At 44.2% G+C, this 13,530-nt stretch overlaps 1 protein-coding gene across 2 annotated transcripts in view; it reads right to left on the bottom strand.

Moving 5' to 3' along the window:
- The window catches only part of BCAR1 (BCAR1 scaffold protein, Cas family member), a 207,461-nt gene that overhangs the window by 26,755 nt on the left and 167,176 nt on the right, over positions 1-13,530 (bottom strand). For both annotated transcript variants that reach the window (XM_040329086.1, XM_040329087.1), the window contains exons 3-4: positions 9,331-9,489; positions 4,867-4,989 (exon numbers count right to left, since the gene is read on the bottom strand). In XM_040329086.1, the coding sequence (XP_040185020.1) occupies positions 4,867-4,989; positions 9,331-9,489 (282 nt within the window). The remainder of the gene's footprint in view (positions 1-4,866; positions 4,990-9,330; positions 9,490-13,530) is intronic.

The following is a 13,530-nucleotide window of genomic DNA, read 5'->3' as shown; positions in this document are numbered from 1 at the left end:
GCATGCTCAGAATCAAGTCGACGCATGCTTGGAAGCATTGAACTTAATTTTTTTCAGCACGTCAGGCCTTTTTCAGGCCTTACTGATGACTAATGGAAAATAGCCCCAGGGCCAGATTCAGGTAGGAGAGCGGATCTTTATATTGGCGTAACGTATGTCATTTACGTTACGCCGCCACAAGTTTTTCAGGCAAGTGCTTTATTCACAAAGCACTTGCCTGTAAAGTTGAGGCGGCGTAGCGTAAATCACCCGGCGGAATTCAAATTCAGCGGTTAGGGGTGTGTATCATTTAAATCAAGTGCGTCCCTGCGCCGAACGAACTGCGCATGCGCCGGGCGCGACTGAATCCCAGTGCTCATGCTCCAAATGACGTCGGCAAATTTGTCATGCTTTCGACGTGAACGTAAATTACGTTCAGCTGTATTCGCGAACGACTTATGCAAACGACGTAAAAAATTCAAAACTCGGCGCGGGAACGACGGCCATACTTAACATTAGCTACACCTCATATAGCAGGGGTAACTATACGCCGGAAAAAGCTGAACGCAAATGACGTAAAAAAAAAAGCGCCGGGCGGTCATTCGCTTCTGAATCGGCGTAAATACTAATTTGCATATTCCTCGCGTAAAAATACGGAAGCGCCACCTAGCGGCCAGCCTGAAATTGCAGCCTAAGATACGACGATGTAAGACACTTACACCTGTCGGATCTTAGGGATATCTATGCGTAACTGATTCTATGAATCAGGCGCATAGATACGACTGACCGCACTCAGAGATACGACGGCGTATCTCTTTTCTGAATCTGGGCCCCAGTTTTTAACATAAAGATGTCAATACATCATCCCTAGGAAGTTTATTATAAGCCTAATGGAGGGCCTGGGACATTTTATAAATCTATAGAGTGTACATAACATAACGGCATCAATTCACAAAGCCGTATGAGTTATGTTCATTATTAATATTATTTCATAGATCCGTCATCAAAATTCACACAAGTAGATAGATACTGCATTCGTTTAAATTTATTAACTTTCCATATGAGATGTACATGCAATCTCTATTCCTCATGAATCAATATTTCATAGATTGTTCTTTTTATCCCCCTCTAAGCAGATAATGAAAATTCTGCATGTATAAGGCTTTGATAAATCGACACAAAATGTATTTTTCTGCTGGTACTCAGTAAACATTTATTTTATAGACGACTTCCACAAAACGTTAATTTTTATAGGGTATGACATTTATTTCATTATAGCTTTGCCTTTAACCAAAAGACCTATTTATCTGACAAGACAGCAGTGGTGTGTTTTGTAGTTGGCGTAAAATTGCTGTCTGATAGTAGTACTAATGAGGTTTGTACTGAGGATTGAACCTCTGAGGCTGGGTTCACAATATCACAAATTGGATGTAAGTTTTCTCCGCATCCAATTCGCATAGCAGGAGATTGAGCCCGGCCCTTAACCACTTAAGCCCCGGACCATTTTGTTCCTAAAGGACCAGGCCCCTTTCTGCGATTCGGCACTGCGTCGCTTTAACTGACAATTGCGCGGTTGTGCGACGTGGCTTCCAAACAAAATTGGCGTCCTTTTTTTCCCACAAATAGAGCTTTCTTTTGGTGGTATTTGTTCACCTCTGCAGTTTTTAATTTTTGCGCTATAAACAAAAATAGAGCGACAATTTTGAAAAAAAAACAATATTTTTTACTTTTTGCTCTAATAAATATCCCCCAAAAAATATATCAAAAAACGTTTTTCTTTCCTCAGTTTAGGCCGATATGTATTCTTCTACACATTTTTGGTAAGAAAAAAAAAATGTCAATAAGCGTTTATTGATCGGTTTGCGCAAAAGTTATAGCATCTACAAAAAAGGGGATAGTTTTATGGCATTTTTATTAATATTTTTTTTTTTTTTACTAGTAATGGCGGCGATCAGTGATTTTTATTGTGACTGCGACATTATGGCGGACACATCGGACACTTTTGACACCATTTTGGGACCATTGTCATTTTTACAGCGATCAGTGCTATAAAAATGCACTGATTACTGTGAAAAAGACACAGGCAGTGAATGGGGTTAACCTGTAGGGGGCGCTGAAGGGGTTAAGTGTGCCCTAGTGAGTGATTCTTACTGTGTGGGGGCGTGGCTTGGCGTGTGACATCACAGGTTGTCGTTCCCTATGACATGGAACAGACTATCAGTGACACTCTCACTAGGGAGAACGGGGAAAGGTTTACACTTACCTCTCCCCGTTCTTCAGCTCTGTGACTCGAATGCGGGACACCGGCGGCGATCGGGTCCGCGGGTCCCGCCACAGAGCTCATGACCGGGTCTCTATTAACCGCTTAAGGACCGCCTAACGACGATATATACGTCGGCAGTGCGGCACGGCTGGGCAAAAGGACGTACAGGTACGTCCCCTTTAAGAGCCCAGGGGGGACGTACCTGTACGTCCTTTTGCCCAGCCGTGCCGCACTGCCGACGTATATTGCCGTTAGGCGATCCTTAAGCGGTTAATGGAGACAGTTCACACATCTCCGGAGCGGCTCCCGTGAGAATTGGAGTCCTGTGCGTCTTTGGGTCCATTTCAGATCTGAATTTAGCCAAAAATTTGCTCTGAAATCGGACCTGAAACGGTGAATGGAGACGCACCGGACCCCCGGCTGCAAGCCACTTTGTGCTCTAGTGTGAACCCAGCCTAAACCTCAGTCTAAGGCTAGTCAAACATATAACCAGTGGGGTTACTGAAAAAAAGTAATAATCTGATTCCCCCATCCACACATTCGAGGTGGATGGGGGATTCCTTCCTGGTGTAGCATTGTATTCTTATATTCTGACGGTAGGGAGTCTTCCCCGCCACCAGACTACTATGATCAGTGTTGTCCGCTATAGCCGGTGGCACTGATCATTCGGGGAAACCCAACAGGCTGGTTGTACACAAGTCGATCGTAAAGGCCCGTACACACGATCGGATTTTCCGAATGGAAGTGTGTGATGACAGGCTGTTGTCGTAAAATCAGACTGTTTGTATGCTCCATCGGACAATTGTTGTTGCATTTTCCGCCAACAAATGTTGGATAGCATGCTTTAAAATTGTTGTCGGATTATCGGATTGTGTGTACAGAAGTCAATCGGACAAAACTCCAAAGTACAAACACACATGCTCAGAAGCAATGCTCACCCTAACACAACATTAGCAGAAGTTGCCCAAAGGGTGGCGCTAAAGAGCTGAAAAAAACACATATTTTTTGTTTGTTGGCCGACAATTCTTTGCCGTTTGTATGCAATACAAGTTCCTGGCCAACGCCCTTTGGACAAAAGTCCTATGCTTTGCCCGCAGAAAATCCGATCGTGTATACTAGGCTATAGACTGACTTGTGTACAACCAACTAGCCCATATATGAATCAAAATTTGGCTGGGCCCTGCTGACCCGGCCAAATTTCAACCCATTTACAGTATGGCCGGCTTTAGTCTTGGTCACCTGATATAGAGGGCCTCAAATCCAGCCACTGACATCACCACAGGCTACACATAATATTTTACCAAGGTAAAAAGAAAATAGTGGTGCTAGAGCAGGGGTCTCAAACTGGTGGCCCTCCAGCTATGGCGAAAACTACAAGTCCCAAGTCCCATGAAGCATTGCAAGGCTGACAGTTACAAGCATAACTCCCACAGGCAGAGGCATGATGGAACTTGTAGTTTCGTAACAGCTGGAGGGCCGCCAATTTGAGAGATGGGATGTAATTGAATCATACAATAATGATCACAAAAAAATATATAAATCTAAGAGTCCATAGTTCATAAGTCCATGTTGTGAATTGGCAGTGGTCAACACCAGTATACTTACGGTGGATATAAAAAGTCTACACACCCCTGGTAAAATTACAGGTTTCTGTGATGTAAATAAATGACACAAAGATAAATAATTTAAGGACTTTTTCCACCTTGAACTACTTGCCGACCATCCGCTGCAGTTTTAATGCGGCAGAATGGCACGGCTGGGCGAAGCGGCGTTACCCTACGTCGCTTCGCCTTTTGACCATTAGGGGCGTGTGCCAACCCGGAGGCAAGAGCGCGCCCATGGCACGCCCCCAGAGCCGGTGTGAGTGCCCGCAGGGCACGATGACCACCGGGCACCCGCGATCACTCTGAGATTACTTCACTGATTACTGTAAAAATTTCACTGGCAGGGAAGGGGTTAACAATGGGTGATCAAGGGGTTAACTGTGTTCCCTCTCTGTGCTCTAACTGAAGAGGGGATGGGACTTACTAGGGGAAATGACAAATCGTGGTTCACGCTTAGTATGAACACACGATCAGTCATTTCTCCCCTGAAAGAACCGGGATCTGTGTGTTTACAGATGTGACGTGTCCCAAAAGATTGCGGAGAGGGAGGGGCCGCCTAGGGGGAGAGGAGGAGTCACCTAGGCGGCCAAGAGCAGGACGGAGGAAGTGGGACAAGAAGTCCCCCTCTAAAGTACCCACCCCCCACCCCCAAAAATGACATGCCAAATGTGTTCACGTCGAGAAAAATTTACTATTTGCGACGTGATTTTGAGCATGCGCACTGGGATACGTCCACGGACGGTGCATGCGCCATTCGTTAGGCGCGTCATTTACGTGGGGTCACAATTCATTACCATACACCACGCCCACTACAGCCTACTTTGAATTACGCGCGCTTACGCCGGCCCATTTACACTACGCCGCCGTAACTTAGGACGCAAGTTCCTTGTGAGTATTGTACTTGCCTCTCTAACTTACGGCGGCGTAGCGTATATGAGATGCGCTACGCCCGCCTAAAGTTAGGCACATCTACCTGAATCTGGCTACATGACTCCAAGATATCATCTTGCTTCTACTTACCATTAAGTGAGACTGTAACTGCTCCTGCATGTTTTTTTCCAAGCTGGGAGGGATGTCATAGATCTCTTGGGTTTGTTCTCGGCTGACAGGGCCTTTTACTGCCATTGGTGGAATGTCATAAACCTGAGAGAACCCAGAAAGCAGTTAGATTCATCACAATAACAAGACTTCCCAAATGTAAAATTCCATAAAATGTTATTGCAATGTCCCTCTGAGGACAAGATGTATGATCTTATAAAATCCAAGAGTGGACAGGTTGTAATTGTCTATGACATTGGATTATCTTCAGGTACAATTGTTGTTATTAACCACTTGCTTACTGGGCACATATACCCCCCTCCTGCCCAGGTGAATTTCAGCTTCCGGCACTGCGTCACTTTAACTAACAATTGCGCGGTCGTGCGACGTGGCTCCCAAACAAAATTGACGTCCTTTTTTCCCCACAAATAGAGCTTTCTTTTGGTGGTATTTGATCGCCTGTGCGGTTTTTATTTTTTGCACTATAAACAAAAAAGCGCGACAATTTTGAAAAAAATACAATATTTTTTACTTGTTGCTATAATAAATATCCCAATTTAAAAAAAAAAAAAAAACATTTTTTTTCTCAGTTTATGCCGATACGTATTCTTCTACATATTTTTGGTAAAAAAAAAAAAATCGCATTAAGCTACTGGTTTGCGCAAAAGTTATAGCGCCTACAAAATAGGGGACAGAATTTATTATTTTTTATTATTTATTTTTTTTACTAGAAATGGCGTCGATCTGAGATTTTTATTGGGACTGCAACGTTATGGCGGACACATCGAACACTTTTGACACATTTTTGGCGCCATTCACATTTATACTGCGATCTGTGCTATAAATATGCACTAATTACAGTATAAATGTGACTGGCATTGAAGGGGTTAACACTAGGGGGTGAGGAAGGGGTTAAATGTATTCCCTGCATTGTGTTCTAACTGTAGGTGGAGGGGGGGTGACCGATCTGTGTCCCTATGTACAAGGGACACAGATCGGTCTCCTCTCCAGAGACAGGACGCTGTCTCTGTGTAAAACGGCAATGAGAGATGATCTCAAATGTTTACATATGAGATCATCTCTCATTGGCCGCACAGATCGCATCGCAAATGGCCACTCTGATTGGCCGTTCGCGGCGATCTGTAATTGGCTGTGTCCAAGGGACACGGCCAACACAGAGTTTCCCCGCTGCGCGCTCTGGAGCGCGCGCGGAGAAAGCGCAAAGGGGCGGACGTCAATTGACGTCCACTTGGATTTTGGGATCCGCGCTGTAGCCGTCATTTGACTATAGCACGGGTCCCAAGCGGTTAAACTATTGGGAGATTTTCATAGCCCTGTGCAGTCATGTGAGGCCTCGTACACACGACCGCTTTCCTCGACAGAATCCATCAAGAAACTTGGTGGGAGAGCTTTTTTGCCGAGGAAACCGGTCGTGTGAGTACGAGGCCTCAGTGATGTTGCCAATGTAACCTTCCTTCTATGTTATCTACTTTAAAGTGGTATGGAAATGGCCTTTTCTGTCATAAATGCCTCCCTCTGCCTGTCAGCAGCAATGCAAGCTGAGCCGCATGTGTAGCTCTGACCACATATATGGCACCCGCGCTGTGCAGTGGTGAAGTGACTCCTGTGTGCATGCATGGGAGTGATGTCATTGCGGCCCAGCCATTTAGGCAGCCAAAGAGACGGAACCCGGAAGTAAACATGGCAAAGATGTATTTGCCAGGACCAGTGCTGAAGGGCTTCGTTTGACAGGTAAGTCAGTCATAATGTGTATGCGGTGCATAGTAGCATATTATGACCATAGGTGTGCACACAGGGTGTGACAGGCACACCCTAATCTGGGGGTTCGGCAACCCATTGATCATGATCTACCTGTTGATTGTGGGCAGGTGTTGGATAGACTGCTATCCTTCCTGCCGTCCCTCAGTACCAATCACTGTTCTCAACTGAAAAATAGTAAACTGTTTACTATGCTTCAAATTGTGAATGAACAGGAGCTGCTCAGCACAGAGCACTTCCCATTCATTTGCCAGTGCAGTTGAGGCTGCAGAGGAAGGGACTGGGGAATCTGTCCTTAGTCCCTTTCTCTGTCTTTAAAAATGAGACATAATGAGACATAAGGGGTCTGTTTAGACCCATGCTATTTCACCAAAAAACCTCAGAGGGACTCGTAAAAAATAAAAAATAAACAAAATAAAATATTGTAAAAAATAATGCAAAAAAAAAAAAAGAAGAAAAAACGATTGACACATCCACTGCTCTACTGACACCAATCTCTGTCCTACTGACACCAATCTCTGTCCTACTGACACCAATCTCTGTCCTACTGACATCAATCTCTGTCCTACTGACACCAATCTCTGTCCTACTGACATCAATCTCTGTCCTACTGACACCAATCTCTGTCCTACTGACACCAATCTCTGTCCTACTGACATCAATCTCTGTCCTACTGACACCAATCTCTGTCCTACTGACATCAATCTCTGTCCTACTGACACCAATCTCTGTCCTACTGACACCAATATCTGTCCTACTGACACCAATCTCTGTCTTACTGACACCAATCTCTGTCCTACTGACACCAATCTCTGTCCTACTGACACCAATCTCTGTCCTACTGACACCAATCTCTGTCCTACTGACATCAATCTCTATCCTACTGACACCAATCTCTGTCCTACTGACATCAATCTCTGTCCTACTGACATCAATCTCTGTCCTACTGACACCAATCTCTGTCCTACTGACACCAATATCTGTCCTACTGACACCAATCTCTGTCTTACTGACACCAATCTCTGTCCTACTGACACCAATCTCTGTCCTACTGACACCAATCTCTGTCCTACTGACACCAATCTCTGTCCTACTGACATCAATCTCTGTCCCACTGACACCAATCTCTGTCCTACTGACATCAATCTCTGTCCTACTGACATCAATCTCTGTCCTACTGACACCAATCTCTGTCCCACTGACACCAATCTCTGTCCTACTGACACCAATCTCTGTCCCACTGACACCAATCTCTGTCCTACTGACACCAATCTCTGTCCTACTGACATCAATCTCTGTCCTACTGACACCAATCTCTGTCCTACTGACACCAATCTCTGTCCCACTGACACCAATCTCTGTCCTACTGACACCAATCTCTGTCCTACTGACACCAATCTCTGTCCTACTGACACCAATCTCTGTCCTACTGTCACCAATCTCTGTCCTACTGACACCAATCTCTGTCCTACTGACATCAATCTCTGTCCTACTGACTTATCCGCTGCTCTACTGACACTGCCCATGTTTTAATACTTTGTAAAAAGCTTGTCTATATTTTTTAAAAAGAGTGTTTGATTAAATAAATATACTGACCCGGATTCAGAGACGAGTTACGACGGCGTATCTCCGGACACGCCGTCGTAACTCGGAGTGACAGGGTCGTATCTATGCGCCTGATTCATAGAATCAGTTACGCATAGATTTCCCTAAGATCCGACAGGCGTAAGTCTCTTACACCGTCGTATCTTAGGCTGCATATTTACGCTGGCCGCTATGTGGCGCTTCCGTAGATTTACGCAAGGAATATGCAAATTGGGTAGATATGCCAATTCAGAAACGTACGTCCGCCCGGCGCATTTTTTTTTACGTCGTTTGCGTAAGGCTTTTTCCGGCGTAAAAGTTACACCTCATAAAGCAGGGGTAAGTCATGTAAAGTATGGACGTCGGAAACACGCGAACAGCGCCGTATTTTATGTCGTTTACGTAAGTCGTTCGCGAATAGGGCTGTCTGTAAGTTACGATCACGTCGAAAGCATTGACAGTCTGCTGCGTAATTTGGAGCATGCGCACTTGGAAACGTTCACGGACGGCGCATGCGCCGTTCGTAAAAAAACGTCAAATATGTGGGGTCACATGTAATTTAAATAAAACACGCCCACATTTGAATTAGGCGGGCTTACGCCGACACATTTACACTACGCCGCCGTAACTTAGGGCGCAAGTTCTTTCTGAATACGGAACTTGCGCCCTAAGTTACATCGGCGTAATGTATCTGAGATACGTTACGCCCGCCGATAGATACACAATTGTATCTGAATCCGGGCCACTGTATTTATATACACACACACGTGTGTGTGTTTGAGCTTTGGGGTGCACACACCTAATGCAATAGGCTGCACACACCTAATTATATGACATAAACCTGCAGGGGAGCACTTTCTTAAAAAAAAGTGGACTTTAATGTCAATGCCAAAATGACTATGCAATCTGGTTACAATCAGGTTCCAAAATTGGTGCATGCAAAACTTTGATGTGACTTGAGCGTATTGAAAATGAATGGGCTCAAATCGCAACTACACTGAAACGCTTGTGAAGGGTTTACTTCCACTTTAATGAGAATCATATGTTGTCAATGTTACAGAAGTTCACCATGGCAGTACCAACCTCTGGGCTGTAGTTGTTCACTAAACACCTGGTGGGGACATCATAGATCTCCTGGGATCCCGCTGGGAGCAGATGTCTCGGAATGTCATATTCCTCCTGCGGCTCTGTCTTGGGTGAATCATACACATAGACTTGGCCTTTCCGAGTAGGAAGGACAACCTGGGAAAAGACAAAAGTATTGTAATATTCTGTGCTACACATCTGACATTATGTTACAACAAAACAAAACTTTTTCACAATGATACAATACTTCAAGTGACCCTGCAAGAAATAAAATGTGGGTGTTTCCACTGCTGACTTCCTTTTAAAGGTGCAGTTTCAAGGGCCGCCATCCTCCCTTTTTTTTGGATCCCGCACTTCTCTTTTAAAGCAAATACATTTTGGTTTCCGAAAAAATCTGTGCTGAAGTTCCAACAACCACCAATAGATGGAGACACAATCTAAGCAGGTGAATACAATAGAATAAAACCTATAAAAAAAACGATATGCTATATCTCTTTATAGTGATAGTTTTTATCAGGGTTTAGGCTGATCGGTAATGGCCATAACCTTTGTGACTCTGGGTGGTTATGAACTAAGCACACGGAAAGTAAATATCATTGTATTCCAATCTCATATCTTTGTTCTGATTGCCTATTTTTATATTTCGTGACCTCAAAATAGGAAAACTGGGTGGAGAAATATATAATGCATACAATGTTACTAATTTACCTTGGTGATCAATTGTACGGGACAGTAAAAAGATATCACATATCTGTTCATTCAGATACAGTAAGGCCTCGGGCACACGGGCCTTGGAATTTATGCTTAAAATATGCTGGATTTTTTTTCCAGCAGAAATGCCTCTAATGTTGTAAATATCATTGTATTCCAATCTCATATCTTTGTTCTGATCACCTATAATGTATGTGTGCGCATGTATGTGTGTGTGTGCATGCATGTGTGCGCATTTATGTGTGTGCGCATTTATGTGTGTGCATGTATGTGTATGTATGTGTGCGCACGCATGTGTGTGCATGTATTATTATTATACAGGATTTATATAGCGCCAACAGTTTACGCAGCACTTTACAATATAAAAGGGAGACAATACAGTTACAATACAATAAAATACAAGAGGATTAAGAGGGCCCTGCTCAGAAGAGCTTACAATCTAATAGGGTGGGGCAGGTGGTACAAAAGGTTGTAACTGTGGGGAATGAGCTCATGGAAGTGGTAAAAGATGTATGTGTGCGCACATATGTGTGTGCATGTATGTGTGCGCATGTATGTGTGCGCATGTATGTGTGCGCATGGTGTTGAGCATAAATGCATTCTACTGGCTAAAATATAAATGTATTCTGGGCATTGGAATACATTTACATGCATACGTGGATGTGTACACATGGAAATTATGCTCAAAAGCTCCTCTCTGGACGCACACTTGGTGAATTTTTCCTGCCTGAATACGCCTGTATGTGTAAGGCCACATAGGCTAACATAGAGATGCATTTACAGGTGTAAAAAAAAAAATTCAGAGCCCCTGTATAAGCGGCATATTTTAACCACTTGCTAACCGCAATACGTGTTTAACCAGGATTATGGCTGAAGCTATAAGCCATAACCTCCGATACCGTTTTTCACATGAAAGCATTCCGAGCGGCTCAACCGCTGAAACGATTTCAAAAGCGCTGCGCGGCCACACCCCAACATCCCCCCCTTGGGCTTACCGTTTACACTGGTTCCCCCAAGAAACGATCTGAAGGTGCCGCCAGCTGGTCACACAGGTGATCAAAGACTACATCCTCGTAGATCACCTCTATGGCCATAGAGGACCAGACCGACGTCACTTCTGGTCCAGGCTGGAAGTAAGAATTTTTTATTTATTTTTTAACGCAAAAGATCAATTTTTTTGCCTTTAAAGGTACAAAAGAGATTTGGGGTCTTTTTGACCCCAGATCTCTCCATAAAGAGGACCTGTCACTCTTATTTCTAATAAAAGGGATGTTTACATTCCTTGTAATCGAAATAAGATACAAAAAATGAAAGGGTCAGTGTAAAAAAAAAAAAAAATAAATAAGAAAAATGTATTTTAAGCGCCCCCATCCCTCCGTTTTCGCATGAAGAAAAGAACGCATGTGTAAGTCATGCACGCATATGTAAACGTCGGTATTCGTTACACACGTCAGGTATCGCCGCAAACGTTACAGTGAGATCTAATTCTAGCGCTATACCTCTGTAACTCTAAACAGATAACCTGTACTGGCGTGGAGATCTTTAACTACCATAGTTTGTCGCCATTCCACAAGCGTGCTTAAAGCATGACATGTTAGGTATCTATTTACTTGGTGTACCATCATCTTTCACATCTTACAAAAAAATGGGGTAAATGTTGTGTTTTTTTTTTTATTTATACATTTTATTTTTTGCAAAAGAACTGCGTTTGCAAAGCCGCAGCGCAAATACCGCGTGGCATAAATCATTTTTCCTAAAGTCTCTGGTTAAAAAAAAGTATAATTTTTAGTGTTTGTAATTTTCTGGCAAAAAATTGTGATGTAAAGTTGTAAACAAAAATGCCAGAAAAAGCCTGGTCTTAAAGTAGTCACGCCCCATGTACTGTACGTGATCTCTAAATGCAGTGAATGATTTTTTTTCTATATGTGCAAAACTTTTTTTTTTTGGGGGGGTTAGGGAAAAGAAAAGTTGCCACGGAGGCTTTAAAAGACAGACAGATGTCACTTGTGAACAAAGGTAATGAGGTGTACAGAATCCATGCCTTCAGACTACTGCGGTGTTACCTTACAAATAGCCTAATGTCATGTAGCAATGCATATCAAGTTATCACCTTTCTTACATATTCTTCTAATAGTTGAAAGAGTTGATAATTATCTTCTAAAAAAAATCTACATTCCCAGACATTAATATTACCGCTTCACAGTCCAGTGAAGCGGTAATATTAATGTCTGGGAATGTAGATTTTTTTTAGAAGAATTGATCACTTTTCATACTTGTGTCCCCCGCCATGCACTGTCACTATATCCTATGGCCCCTGCATGACTACGGTGTCCTATAATGATGCAAAGAGGACGGAGCCGCAGCTCATAGTGGGGAACACAGGCATCCGACACTCCTGGAAGTGTCAAATGCCAGATACCTACAGAGGCTGCAGTATTGGAACAAAGTGAAGAAAGGAGACTTGGGCTGCAGGAGAGGTGAGAAGAACTGTTTTTCTATTGCAGAGAACTTCAGTTAGAGATTTGTAGAGAGCCATTGGCTCCCCGCTACTGTCACTCACAGCCAGTGAGCCAATGAGGAGAGAGTGGGGCTGGGCCGAGTCATGCTCCATATCTGAATGGACACATAGGCCCAGATTCTCAACCGAGATACAACGGCGTATCTCCAGATACGCCGTCGTATCTCTGCGTTGAGCCGTCGTATCTATGCGACTGATTCTTAGAATCAGTTACGCATAGATATCCATTAGATCCGACAGGTGTAAGTCTCTTACGCCGCCGGATCTTAAGTGCATTTTTTTTGGCCCGCTAGGTGGCGCTTCCGTCGAAATCCGCGTTGAGTATGCAAATTAGCTAGATACGCGAATTCCCGAACATACGCGTGGCCGACGCAGTAAAGTTACGACGTTTACGTTAGGCTTTTCCCGGCGTAAAGTTGCCCCTGGGTCTATGAGGCGCAGCCAATGTTAAGTATGGCCGTCGTTCCCGCGTCGACATTTTAAAAAGTTACGTCGTTTGCGTAAGTCGTTCGTGAATGGGGCTGGACGTCATTTACGTTCACGTCGAAACCAATGACGTACTTGCGACGTCATTTGGAGCAATGCACACTGGGATATTTTACGGACGGTGCATGCGCAGTTCGTTCGCCGCGGGGACGCGCTTCATTTAAATGATACACGCCCCCCTACCCGCCGAATTTAAATTCCGCCGGGTGATTTACGCTACGCCGCCGCAACTTACGGAGCAAGTGCTTTGAGAATACAGCACTTGCCTGTGTAAGTTGCGGAGGCGTACCGTAAATGAGATACGTTACGCCCGCACAATTTTGCGCCGATCTACGTGAATCTGGGCCATAGAGCAGTGGCTCAGGACCAAGCCTGCTCAGGTGCCCCAATAGCAAGTTGCTTGCTATGGGGGCACTCGGCAGGAGGGAGGGGCCAGGAGCGCCATCAGTGGGACCGAAAAGAAGAGGATCGAGGCTGCTCTG

The sequence above is a fragment of the Rana temporaria genome, chromosome 11 (genome assembly GCF_905171775.1).
Source record: "Rana temporaria chromosome 11, aRanTem1.1, whole genome shotgun sequence".
Classification (NCBI taxonomy): domain Eukaryota; kingdom Metazoa; phylum Chordata; class Amphibia; order Anura; family Ranidae; genus Rana; species Rana temporaria.
This window is presented reverse-complemented; position numbering and strand designations above follow the sequence as displayed.